General features: G+C 36.7%; 1 protein-coding gene across 1 annotated transcript; it reads right to left on the bottom strand.

Moving 5' to 3' along the window:
• On the bottom strand, positions 1-12,266 carry LOC107810224 (peptide methionine sulfoxide reductase A5). Its single transcript, XM_016634981.2, has 4 exons — positions 11,812-12,266; positions 10,045-10,157; positions 9,810-9,954; positions 1-488 (listed from the first exon to the last, which is right to left on the bottom strand). The coding sequence occupies exons 1-4, from the start codon at positions 12,106-12,108 to the stop codon at positions 291-293; spliced, it is 753 nt and encodes a 250-aa protein (XP_016490467.1). The 5' UTR covers positions 12,109-12,266; the 3' UTR covers positions 1-290.
• Between the last annotated feature and the right edge of the window lie 1,542 nt (positions 12,267-13,808).

Genomic DNA, 13,808 nt, shown 5'->3' on the forward strand with positions numbered 1-13,808 from the left:
AGCATATATAGGATTCACTAATAGAAAAATGCGTACAACAACCTGATTTTAAGGTCCAACAATGTGCAATCTAGTTCAATCAACCTATCCTGAACATTCTGATTGTACAAACAAATTTGATTAATCTCAGCCAAAAAGATCTCTGCTCGCTATTCCCTATTGGTATTCCATAATGTAGGATGAATCCGCATGAGAGGGTATCTGTGATCTACAAGACATTTCCTCAGCAAAGGAAAAAATTTCTTACATAACAAGGTCTACAGGATCTCATATAACTTTGAGATGTATATCTATATTTCTCTGAGAATGGGCCAACCTCTCTTAATAATATCATTGATCTTTGCATCAATTTGCTTTTGGATCCGTGATGGACAGAGCTCTGCTGCATAGCCATTTAGTTTTGCAGCAAGTGTTGACCTCTCAAGCTCCTCCTCAGGCAAGTTTCCCATCAATTGTAGGAGGAATGGGTTCCGCTTAAGCTCAAATTTCTGAAAAAATGGACAGTGAGTGGATTTGTCAATCAAGTGCTTCAAGAGATCATAGCAGTGGTATTCAGATTAACAAGAAGAATGTTTTCACAAACATGGAAAAAGAGATGGAGGGGTTAGCAAAGGGGTAGAGAACAGGTGATAATAGGTGAATTTAACTATAATTAGGCCCTAAATAACCACCTTCTTGTATAGTTTGGATGATAAAAGTGATAACAAAATGCTCTTATTAGTGTTTTTCATGCTTTGCAGGTTATATATGACCAGAGAAGGCTATGGAGTACTTTTGGGATCAAATATGGAGAAAAAGAGGCCGATCGTAAAATTCCGTCAAGTAAACCACGCGAAACAGCTCAAGTTAGAACTGAAAGAGGACTGCCGCGGTTCCACCGCGACCGCGGTAGAAGATGGCTGCAGACAAAGTGAGAATCAGAGAGCATGTTTGGCCGCGGTTTGACCGCGACCGTGGCAGAACCGCGGCGGAGGCGGAGAACTTCAGGGACTAAAGTGCAAAACACGGGATTTTTAGCTCAAAACCCTATTTTAAACATTAGACTTCGCCCAAGAGAGGCATGTATTGATTTAGAGAGTACTTTGGCAAGAAAAATAAGTGTGAGAGATCACCCAAAACATCATATTTTCTTCTTCTCTTTATTTTTCTTGCAATTTTGATCATGAATATTTTCATAGTTTATTTACCCATTGTCATGAGTAGCTAAATCCTTTGTCTAGGGTTTTGATGGAACCTATTGAAGGATGAACTTCTTGATTATGTTAATATAGTTTGCCAGTTTAATCTCTATTTGTTCAACTACGTGTTTGTTGTAGTTAATTGACAGGATCCTCAATTAGCTGTGCCTATTTAGTATGCATAACTCGGGAGAGAGTGCATATTTAGATGATTGTTGAACAACACCACTCCCAAAGTATAAGAGGGATCTATAACCGAGGGTTTAAAGGCAGGATTAGGGATAACGAAGCCTTGAGTGCGATCTGAAGTGAGCTGTATTAAAAGTCAGCTAGCGTAGCTCGGGAGAGTGCGTCTAGTAAATTGTTGTGATTACTCGGGAGAGAATTACAATACGCAAAGTGCTCATGATCGGTAGAGAATACTTAGGCGAAATTATAGAAGACATAGAGGGAAGGATTCCGACAATTAGGAAATCTTAACTCTAGACCTCCTTAATCTTCTCTCCAACCCGTAGTATCTTTAGTTGTTAATCTACTAATTTAATTATTTAATTAATTAGATATAAGAATCTTAATATTTATAACTTAGGAATTGTTAGAGCTTGTCTTCTTAGCAATATTGAACAGTTGTAGCTAAGCCTTAGTTCTCTGTGGGATTCGACTCTGGACTTGTAAACCGGATTATATTTGCAACGACCGTATTGTCCTTTTTATAAGGCATAGTTGGGCGTGATCAAATTTTGGCGCCGTTGTCGGGGAACTAACGGTGTAGTTGTAGGTGTACATATTGCTAGGTTTCAAGTTTGAACTTTTATTTTTATTTTTTTGTATTTGATTTTTTTTTCTTTTCTTTTTTCGTTTTACTTGTTGATTTTAAAAAAAAAACATGGCATCATGGAATTATGAAAGTTTTGATGTTGGTAATTCTACTTTTAATCCTCCTTATGTATATTGTGATGAAAACCACCCTTGGCAAAATTATCAAAATATTTCCGAGAGCGAGTTATGTGCACCAACTCAATCTTATGTGTGGAATGTGTGTGATATGAGTGGTGGTCAAGATGGTCACTTTCATGGTTGTGCTTATATTTCTTATCTTCCCCCAACCCCTTATTATGATGATTCTATGTTTTCTTGTGGGGATAATAAGAACAAAGAACCTCGAGAAGCTGACCTAAAGAAGATCGAAGATATGTTAAAGTGTCTTATAGAACAACAAAGTAAAATACTGCTGCAGATAGAAAGGCAAGATGAAACTATTTACAACTTAGAGGCTCAAGTGAGTCAATTAGTTGAAGCTTTTAATGCTCAATATGTCAATATTATGGATAGTAGCCAGGAGCAGTTTGCATTAGAGACGGAAATTGAGGTGCCAATGGAGGGGTCCAAAGTAGAACCCCAACACTCTAACCATCTAGAATTTGAGAATGCCGATGTTGAAGAAGTAATACTAGAGTCAACCAGGGACGTTGAAGATACAAATTTAGTTGACTCTAGTGTTTTGGGTGTTGAGGAGGTCGAAAATCTTGAAGTTCATGTATTGGAACGTGTTGGACCTCATTCCAAACACTTCTCTACATTATGTTCGGACGGTGAAATGGGAATGGATCTTTACGAGCATAAAAAGGAGTCCAAGGAAGAGGTAGATGGGCCTTATATTTTGAAATTCTCAAGGCCGTCTAGGCAAGGTGACACTCCTCGGTCGAGAGCCAAAAAGTGCATAAGACTCTATCTAATTTTTGGCTCGCAAGAATTTGTACCACCCCAGGAGCATAATCATAAGCTTGAAGCAAAACTTGGGGTGCGATTCATAAGTTCGAAGTGGAGGCAGAAAGTGATTCACGTCGTGCCGCGACGTTAAATCAAGCGCTTGTTGGGAGGCAACCCAGCTTTACTGCTTTCTTTTATTTTTTGTATTAATTTTTTTTTTAATTGTATTATTTTTGTAGTGTCATTTTTTTTTAATTTTCTAGGAGCATGGAAAGCAAATGTATTGAAAGGATGCAATAATAAACCAAATGGATGGAACTAAGTGTGAGGTACCCGCACGAAGGACCAAGCTTGGGAGAAGTCTGAGTATCCCATGAGCTGTCAGTGCTTTCGGCCTTTGGCCTACCAAGGAGTCTCTTTTACCCTTTTTATTAGTTATGGTGTGCATTGGGGATAATGCCCAATTTTAAGTGTGGGGTGAGGAGATTGACTGGGTGACTTTCTATACTATTTTAGTTGTGTTAGTTTAATTGAATAATCTTTTTTTAAAATAGAAAAGATTGGACTTTTCCCAACGATGGATCTATTAGAATTTTTTTTTGAGGGATTAAAGTCTAAAGAAAAAGTACAAAAAGATTTTCTTTTGTTAGGTAGTGTAATAATTACCCCTTGGTTTTTCTTTAAACCACGGTTCTTTTCCAAGGGCTTTTCTTGAACCGGGTTAGATAGATTTTTCGTTTGTAATTTTAGGACCAAAATGGGTGAAGGCTAGAATGCAACCCTTGATGTACACACCTGAGAATAACAAAAACGAACATGAGGGTGCGACGTCTAGGCTCGTTTGTAGACTCGTAAATCTATGCCTTAATTTTGCACATCCTGTCTTGCTTGAACGCTCGTATGAGTGTGTTGATAAACTGATTCGGAATGAGTTACATGCCAAGTGTGTGTGAGCTATTACTTGTATTCTGTGCTTGCATGTGATACCTAGAACTTTCCATGTGTGTTTGCAAAGCGAAATAGAAGTTGTTTGGTTTTAGAGATGATTGAGGCATTTCTTTGTGTAGCCTGTATATTTGTGAATCCACCTGTATATATTGCCATAGTTAACCCCTTTGAGCCTGAAGCCTGTTCTTTGATAACCCTATAATGACCAATATCCCTGTGTTTGAATAGTTTGACTGTTTGAACCTGTACCTCCTAGAAGTACTTGAATTACTAAAGAACATACAAAAGTCAAAGTGTGGGGTGGTAAGGAAGTAGGAAAAAGGGAAATCAGGAAAGAAATACTTGAATGGTGCAATGGATTTGTAAAAGTCTCAAAAAAAACAGTTGCACCTAAAGAAAAGTGGGGGTCACCTATGAACTAAAATGTGGAAGAACGAGTGGGCTGAGCATGGAAATTGAAATAAAAGGAAGTGTGTAGTAAAAGTGCTTAGGGAGGTTAGTCACTATATCCAAATATATCCTACCCGTCCCTTAGCCTATATTACAACCAAATAAAGACCTCTTGATCTTTGACTGAATAGTTCGATTAGTAGAGTACTACACTAGGGGCAAGCTTATGGTGTGTCTGTGTGGCATGTGAATGTTCTTTGCTGAGAGTGAGTGAATTCTTCCTATCTTTGGTTCCTTGTTGCTTGAATTTTATGTGTGTGAAACTTCTCTCAGAATTATATGTGAGGGCATGTGACTCAGGAAGAAAAAGTGAGTTTTCACCTCTGTTAGAGTAACTAGAGTGAGCATGAGTGTGTCATGGTGTTAGAGTCTTCATCTGAGGCGTGACTGTTGCACTGCTTAGGTTGTTCCTTCATAATGGCGGGTGTGGCATAAAAAAAAAATTGGGTAATGCATAGAATGATTAGGCCTAGAAGTGTGGTTTAACTTGCTCGAGGACCGGCAAAGGTTTAAGTGTGGGGTGTTGATAATAAGTGAATTTAACTATAATTAGGCCCTAAATAACCATCTTCTTGTATAGTTTGGATGATAAAAGTGATAACAAAATGCTCTTATTAGTGTTTTTCATGCTTTGCAGGTTATATATGACCAGAGAAGGCTATGGAATACTTTTGGGATCAAATATGGAGAAAAAGAGGCCGATCGTAAAATTCCGTCAAGTAAACCACGCGAAACAGCTCAAGTCAGAACTGAAAGAGGACTGCCGCGGTTCCACCGCGACCGCGGTAGAAGATGGCTGCAGACAAAGTGAGAATCAGAGAGCATGTTTGGCCGCGGTTTGACCGCGACCGCGGCAGAACCGCGGCGGAGGCGGAGAACTTCAGGGACTAAAGTGCAAAACACGGGATTTTTAGCCCAAAACCCTATTTTAAACATTAGACTTCGCCCAAGAGAGGCATGTATTGATTTAGAGAGTACTTTGGCAAGAAAAACAAGTGTGAGAGATCACCCAAAACATCATATTTTCTTCTTCTCTTTATTTTTCTTGCAATTTTGATCATGAATATTTTCATAGTTTATTTACCCATTGTCATGAGTAGCTAAATCCTTTGTCTAGGGTTTTGATGGAACCTATTGAAGGATGAACTTCTTGATTATGTTAATATAGTTTGCCAGTTTAATCTCTATTTGTTCAACTACGTGTTTGTTGTAGTTAATTGACAAGATCCTTAAATAGGTGTGCCTATTTAGTGTGCATAACTCGGGAGAGAGTGCATATTTAGGTGATTGTTGAACAACACCACTCCCAAAGTATAAGAGGGATCTATAACCGAGGGTTTAAAGGCGGGATTAGGGATAACGAAGCCTTGGGTGCGATCTGAAGTGAGCTGTATTAAAAGCCAGCTAGCGTAGCTCGGGAGAGTGCGTCTAGTAAATTGTTGTGATTACTCGGGAGAGAATTACAATATGCAAAGTGCTCATGATCGGTAGAGAATACTTAGGCGAAATTATAGAAGACATAGAGGGAAGGATTCCGACAATTGGGGAAATCTTAACTCTAGACCTCCTTAATTTTCTCTCCAACTCGTAGTATCCTTAGTTGTTAATCTACTAATTTAATTAATTAGATATAAGAATCTTAATATTTATAACTTAGGAATTGTTAGAGCTTGTCTTCTTAGCAATATTGAACAGTTGTAGCTAAGCCTTAGTTCTCTGTGAGATTCGACTCCGGACTTGTAAACCGGATTATATTTGCAACGACCGCATTGTCCTTTTTATAAGGCATAGTTGGGCGTGATCAACAGGGAAACAACTTTTTTTGGTTCTTCTTTAGTCTTACAGAGACTCTTTCTGAGCGTCACATTCCCCAGTTTCTTACAACAAAATTCTCCTCATTAAAGACAAAGATGTTTTCCCATTTGCAGTGCTTTACGTGAAAGTGAAATCGCAAAAATAATTTTTTTTGAATCTACGTACCACATATCCACTCCTCTTATGTTTTTTTTATTCCAACTTATAAATCAAGCTGGAGTCCAAATTCCTTGGGCAGTAGGAGGTTAGGGCCAACAGAGAAAAGTAACCTAAGAGCAGCGGAAGAGGCCAACTGGTGTATGTCCCTCTGAATTTTACTTGACCCAATTTTTTGTTATAAATCAAATAATTTTATTAGGCCAAATACATATACAGACCATTAAACTTGGCCCAATTGTTCATTTTGGCACTTTAACTCGGCCTTGTTCCATTTTGGCCCTTCAACCCCATTTCTTTTGTTCCAATTTGACACAAAAAATTTTCTCCCAGGTAAACAATGCAGCGCGTGCAAATACCCAACTGCTACCCCCACTCCCACTCCACTGCCCACCCCCGCATTTTTTTTTACTTTTTTTTTTGTAATTTCAAATTATTATTTTTTTCGTTTTTTCTGCCCACATCCCAGGGAAAAAATATTTTTGTTTATATTTTCAGTAATAACTACAGGTTCAACTGAACCCATAACTTTCGACGCGGAGTAAAAATTTATATGTAAAAATTTATTAAAATTGTAAAAAAATTAGATATAAACCCATAACATTTAAAAATATAACGGGTTCTTTTGTTCCACTTTGACATAAAAACTTTTATCCCAAGTAAAAATGCAGTGCGGACAAATACCCAGTTGCTACCCAGCTGCTACCCCCCTCCTCCCGCAATTTTTTTTTTTTGTAATTTCAAATTATTATTTTTTTCGTTTTTTCTGCCCCCCTCCCGTGGAACTTTTTTTTTTGTATATATTTTCAGTAATAACTACGGGTTCAACTAAACCCATAACTTTCGACGCGGAGTAAAAAAATTGTATGTAAAAATTCATTAAAATTGTAAAAAAAATAGATATAAACCCATAACTTTAAAACTATAATGGGTTCAATGTTAAAAACATTAAAATTGAATCCATAGGATTTAATTTTCTAGATCCGCCTCTACGTTGGGAGTATGAAATTTGGCTTAAAAAATGGCTCTCACGTGCCTACAAGAGGCAAATCACACATGGAATCTAGTCAGCTTTTGTGTCAAAGTGGAACAAAAGAAATGGGGTTGGAGGGCCAAAATGGAACAAGACTGAGTTAAAGTGCCAAAATGAAAAATTGGGCCAAGTTTAATGGGTTGTCTATGTATTTGGCCATTTTATTAAGATTAAGATGGTGTTAGATACAAAAAAAGAAAAGAAAATCAATCCCCTTAAGTCTAGTCAACTATCAATGGGACCTGATACTTATTACTTACACACTTTCTGAAGCTTGGATGTCCTTGGACCAAAAATCCTTCCAACAACTTTTCACCATATCTTTATGCCAATATGTAACAATCATATGTTCACAAATCTGAAAGGGGCTTATCCCTTCTCAATCCCGCAGACAAGTACAAGGCTATGACCCAAAACAACATTCATTAAGCCTCTTTGAGTAATAGGTGAATTTTCCTTCAATATATGATATCATGTCAACCTACATTTCCTCCACATAAAGCTTGCTGGCGATAAAGGCTAATAGCATTCTGCTTGTCATGAATCCTATGAAGTCATCCAATATAGTTTCAATGCTTATGCAAATCTAGTAGCATTAGGATCCTATTCTTCCTAAAGGAAAGGAGACTATACATTCATTTTACAATCCTTATGTACTCCAGAAATAACCGATTGAAGTCTTGTCCTTGGCATCTGAACTGACAAGAGAGAGATTGCTCGATGGCATCTCCTCAATCATCATCACTAATCTTCTATCACATGATATAAGTCCACACGCTGCCCTATGGAGCCAACAGAAGCCCATCCAACCCACTTATTACCTCATATACTATGAGAAACTGGTTCTGCCACGCTGTTGAAGTGTGTGATCATCTTGTCCAAAAGCTTAAGTTGTCAGAGAGCACACATTTAATTACTTTTTTTGTGAAGTAATAAATTTAAACAACAGAGGTAAAGTATAGTTTATTACTATGTCTCAACACACACCCTCACGTGTGAGTCTTCTTTTTCATGAGTCAGACACGTCAAATTGTTGTTCTTTCTTCTCAAGCGGGTGAGATATGAACCGAAGACCTCTTGGCTGCTCTAATAGCATGTTCAAGTGTGTGACTATATCATTGGCGAAATACATAGGAAGCCCCTTAAACTTGGCAATATTTTTCACTTGGGCACTTAAACTAAAGATAGTGCCTATTGAACACTTAAAGTGAAGACAAAATATGTCAATTGGACACAAATTTTGCAGCTTCAAACAAACAAAAATGCGTGTGCATCACTCGCTTCTGACGTGGCATGTAAGACCAATAAGAAGAGAACACTCAAAAAGCTAAAATTGAAAAAAATAAGAAAAGAAAAGAAAACGGTGATGGAAAATCGATACCCCTGCTTCTTCTCTTATAAACCCATTCTTCCCCATTTTCAGTAAACCTTTCTCTCATTGATAACCTTGATTAGAAATCTAAGTATACCAACGATACAAATTCAAGCATAAAAGAGAGATATTTGAAATCAACAACGTTTTGTAAAGGAAACTGTTCATCATCAACAGCTTATAGGAACAAAAATACAAAGCTCAAATTTTTAGAGAGAACCCATCTTCTTTTAGATCTAATAATAGTGATGTTTTGCGTTGAACTGATTGATCTTTTTTTGGCGGTGAAGCTGATGGGCGGGTCATTTGAGAGCTGAGACTGAAAATTTTCATAAGTGAAATTCATAGCAGTGTAATAATAGTAGAGACTGAAAAGTGATTGAAGTGAACTTAGATGGTGAAGGAGTGGACTTCATTTTGGGCTCAGGGTTCGCGGTGGTGCCGTGGTGGCGATGGCCGAGTAGGGGAGGAGTTGGGTAGAGATGAATAGAAGAATATGGAAGTAATTTGGTGGTGCCATTTTTCTATCTAAAAAAGATTTTTGGTGTTGGCTGTAAATTTTGTCATTGGAATTGAATTTGAAAGATAGAGCTGGTTGGACTGTGGTGGAGCAGCAACTATGGTGGCAGAAGTGGGGGCAATAGAAAAGATGAAGAAGGAGATTGGAGATTTTTTTAAAAAGAAATCTCTCACGCGCCTCAATAGTGATGTGCTATATATATTGTGCCATATCAACAGTGTGTGTCTATTTGATACAATTTGTTTCATTTCAAGTGTTCAGTAGGAACTATCCTTGGTTTAGGTATCTAAGTGAAAAATATTGTCAAGTTTAGGGGGCCACTTATGTTTTCTGCCTATATCATTTAAAGTTTCAGCTGTTAGAGAAAGTGCACTTTTTTATTACTTAATTATTTTACATCTCAACACACCTCCATCATCGTGGTTTCTTTGATATAAACCACACACGGTTTTCATTTTCTTTATCGTGCCCTCAACTTATATCAACTCTGTAAATTTTATCGATGTCAGAATCAATATGACAGGAAACGTGAGTACTGCACCCCTTATGACAAGCATCAAACTATGCACTTATGCTTCACTAATCTAGTATCAGCTATTCAGCATAATGTAGTTATGGATACTAGACCTGATGTTCAGGCTCAGCAGGATGAAAAGCTTCGAGCTGTTGAATTTGAGTGGTTACAATGCTGCTCTTTGACTTTGATTGTTCTCTTTCCTTGCTAACAGCAGCCAATCGGGACTCCTCGGTGCCGCTTGTGAAAATAATAGACCTACACTAGGCAAATTCATAACTTTGCTATTCATAGGCTTGTAATCAGTCTGAAGTAAAGGGGAACCCAGATTGAAGTCAAGGATCCTACCTGTACTGGTTACCCACATCAGGACCTTGCCCAAAGACTTGCCTAGAATCGTGATTAGACCAGAAGACCTCCAAAAGTTGTCTGAAACCAATTACTTCGGGATCATATTCGACCTACAGGATACAAACTATAGCACATTAAACAAGTTGAAATCATTAAGATAAAAGAAATATTAAGTTATCTTAAATGTAAATTTCTAGGTAAGCAAAATTCAAATGCAACTCAACCTATCAGCCGTTTACTTGAAACAAATCCGGAACAAACCACAGAGCATTTTCAGATAGGCTTGATAAAGGACATAAAACTCTTTCAAAACCTAAAACATTTTTACAGGCAAGAATACCATGTCAACAATATGAAAAGCGTAAAACATCAACTATTATCTACAAAATTCAAAGAAGTAGGTTCCAAAAAATACAGATAACAGCAAATACATAAAACATTTATATATATCAAATCTGAAATGCGCAAAAGGATCATTCATATCTTCAATAGGCAATATTCAATAACATGGACAGAAACAGGGGAAGCATGTTTCCATATATAGGTCCCTCATATTTTTCACCACCCCATGCTGAGCAAATTAGAATTGAGATATAAAATACTAGAAAACACTAGCACCAACATAACCCTCGCATGTTGATACCAGACAGCGACACAAAAGGGTTGCAACTACAAATTACAATGGCGCGTGAATTCATTATTGTATGATATGACAATTAAGTAGAGACCATTGAAGTACACAAGGAGAAGAATAGACGCGAAAGACTATGCTCCATTAGCATATGGGAAAAGGAACAGAGCCAAATAGTTCCTTATTTCCACCACCACCTATGGATGACAGAGAAGAAAAATATTCTAAAAGTTACACCCATCACAGTCTGAAAGATGAAAAAATATAATGAAATTCTATTGCTTCTCGAAATACCACTAACCACTGCTGCAAGTGAAACATTTGGTTACTAGCTCTATTGTGATCAATACCTTATTTTTTACTAAACTTTAATGCAAGTCAGTGAAACACCTATGGTGAGGACAACAAATTTGTAAAATACATAAAAGAAGGGATAGCCACGTGATATCCATGAGAAAATAGTTCGAACATGACAAAAATGTATCCGGAAATTAGTTGCATAAAGCTGGTGTTAACTCAGCCAGACACTAAAGATGAGTAAGAAAGGTATTAGCTGACTCATCTAACATATTATTTGCATTGCATAAACCCTGATTGGAGATAATTTTCACCGATTTTAGTAAATCCTACAAGGACTTCCCACACCTCAGCTAACGTCACTCCTAATACTTTATAAAAAGTTTAACCCAAGCTGTCCCCATTTTAGTCCTTCATGTACGCCTTTGCAATTTGATTTTGATCAAGTTGCTCCTTGCTTTGGCGTAATTTGTCGTATAACTACAAACAGTTTGTATTCCTTACAACCTAATCGTTTTCTTTACTGTTAACTAGGCATTAATAATCATATAGTACATAATCGCTTACAGCTCCACTTTCCTATATCCTATTTTTATAAACCTGAATGCTTCAATAATACTTTCTTCTACAGGAAATTAACTATTCATGTACATTTTGAAGATACAAGGCACTCGTTTTGTACAAACAGAACCTAATTTTACTTTTTACAATGTAATCAACATGATCTAAATAAAATTCCATCAGATCGCAGAAGAAGCTTTTAAAAAATGTGGTGATTACATTAGATTGGAGTAATTTCTTTTACAAGTAATTAAGGCACAAATATGAACAAATACCTGTACACATTCAGCGTGATCGCCCAAACTTCTGTACTCAGGATTGGGTTTAGAACCACCAGCATAACCGACAGAAGTTCTAACGACGCCGTTGAGACAGCCAAATGCAGCTTCGGACCTCCAGAAGCATCCAAGAGCGAAAACTGCAGTTTGCAATGGCTGATTAGAAGGATCCTTTGGAACCTCAGGGATCCGATCTGGGAATCTGATGCTCACAACTGGATTCAATGCCAATAGAATGATTGTAAGACAGAGAAATGGAGATAAAAAGGAGGAATTGCTCTTATCGACTTTCATTTGAACACAGACAGGGGAATGCCCGGACGGTTACGCCCACTTTCCGGTTAAATCTTTCCGAGGCGGAGTAGTTTTCACTCGCTCTCGCTAGAATTGCCAGCTCGCCTGTCTTGTTTGCTTTTCGATAATTTCCTAATTCCCAATTCTTTTTTGGAGACGTGATTCCAAGACAACTTGTCGCTCTTTAAACTTTTTTAAAACTTGTCCAAGACGTGATTAGTACGTAGGGAGGCCAAATACATATGTAACCCATTCAACTTGGCACTATTTTTTATTTTAGCACTCTATCTTTATCTTATTCCATTTTGACCCTCCAACTTTATTTCTTATGTTCCACTTTAACACAAAAGTTGAAACCAGACAAAAAATATAACAGATCTTCTAACTAAAGTAATATAGCGCATGTGTATACACAAATCTAAGGTATAATAAATATCCAATTAAATATTACCATCTGGTTTTTTCATCCATGTCAAACGGATCAATGCTAAAATACCTGAACACGATCATATTTTTTGTGGGTTTATTTGATCTAAACGGGTCAAGTATGAAATCGGCATATGAAAGCTTTGGAACTTAGAGAATGAAGATGGGTCAACAGTGGATGAAAAATACGATCGGGTTCAAATATTTTAGTAGTAACCCATTTGACATGGATGAAAAAACCAAGTGACAATATGTAATTGGATATTTATTACACCTCAGATTTGTGTATACACACGCGCTATATTTTTTGCACTGGTTTCAACTTTTGTGTTAAAGTGGAACATAAAAAATAGAGTTGTAGGGCCAAAATGGAACATATAAAATAGAGTTGGATGGTCAAAATAGAACAAGGTAGAGATAAAGTGCCAAAATAAAAAAAATAGTGCCAAATTGGATGGGTTATATATGTATTTGGCCATTTAGGAAAGTAAAGTTATCATTTATACTTATCAAGTTTTCTTGGAGTATCATTTTGACAACTTGGTACCAATTTTTTTTCTCTGTGTTAAAAAAAATAGTTGGGGAAATGTCCTAAAGATTTTCTATTTAAATTTAGCATATAATGTGGTGGGGAACTCTTTTGCAAGTTAGAGTAGTTATAGTAAACCTTAATTATAATTGGGAGTAAGTTAGGATACAACTGGATGTTAGAGAAGGTTGGTTGGAACTTGATTACTTTGAGAACATTGGTTTGCAAATTATTTGCTTAGAATGAATTGGCAAAAACTTGCTCTAGTAAGTGTTTGACAAAGTCTTAAACCTTTTTGTTAAACTAATTAAGTGAATAATAATAGGTAAATTCTAGTTAAATATAATAAGTTCTAGATTTAAGATTGGTGGGAAGTAACAACCAAGAAATCGCATTTAAAGCTATTTAAGGCCAAAAAGTAGTTTAATGATATTCTTGTGAATAAATGAAGGAATGAAGACAAGCAATAAATATGATGAATGGCAATAGCTGTAAATAAATAGAATAATTCACCCAAATATGTAACAAGGTGAATGATTCTCTTTCTGATAATGATATAAGATAGCCAAACGTGTGAACATCAAATACTTTATCGGATCTAGTGTGGGAAAGCTTGGAATAACACAACAAATCGAATTTTGTATAAAGATAATGTTTGTAGTTATGTGAGAGTCAACTTTTCTAGAGAGAGCTTATCAAGATAGATAATTGGATGTCCTTCTTTCTCTCTCTCTCCCTACTTATA

The sequence above is a fragment of the Nicotiana tabacum genome, chromosome 3 (genome assembly GCF_000715075.1).
Source record: "Nicotiana tabacum cultivar K326 chromosome 3, ASM71507v2, whole genome shotgun sequence".
Classification (NCBI taxonomy): Eukaryota; Viridiplantae; Streptophyta; class Magnoliopsida; order Solanales; family Solanaceae; genus Nicotiana; species Nicotiana tabacum.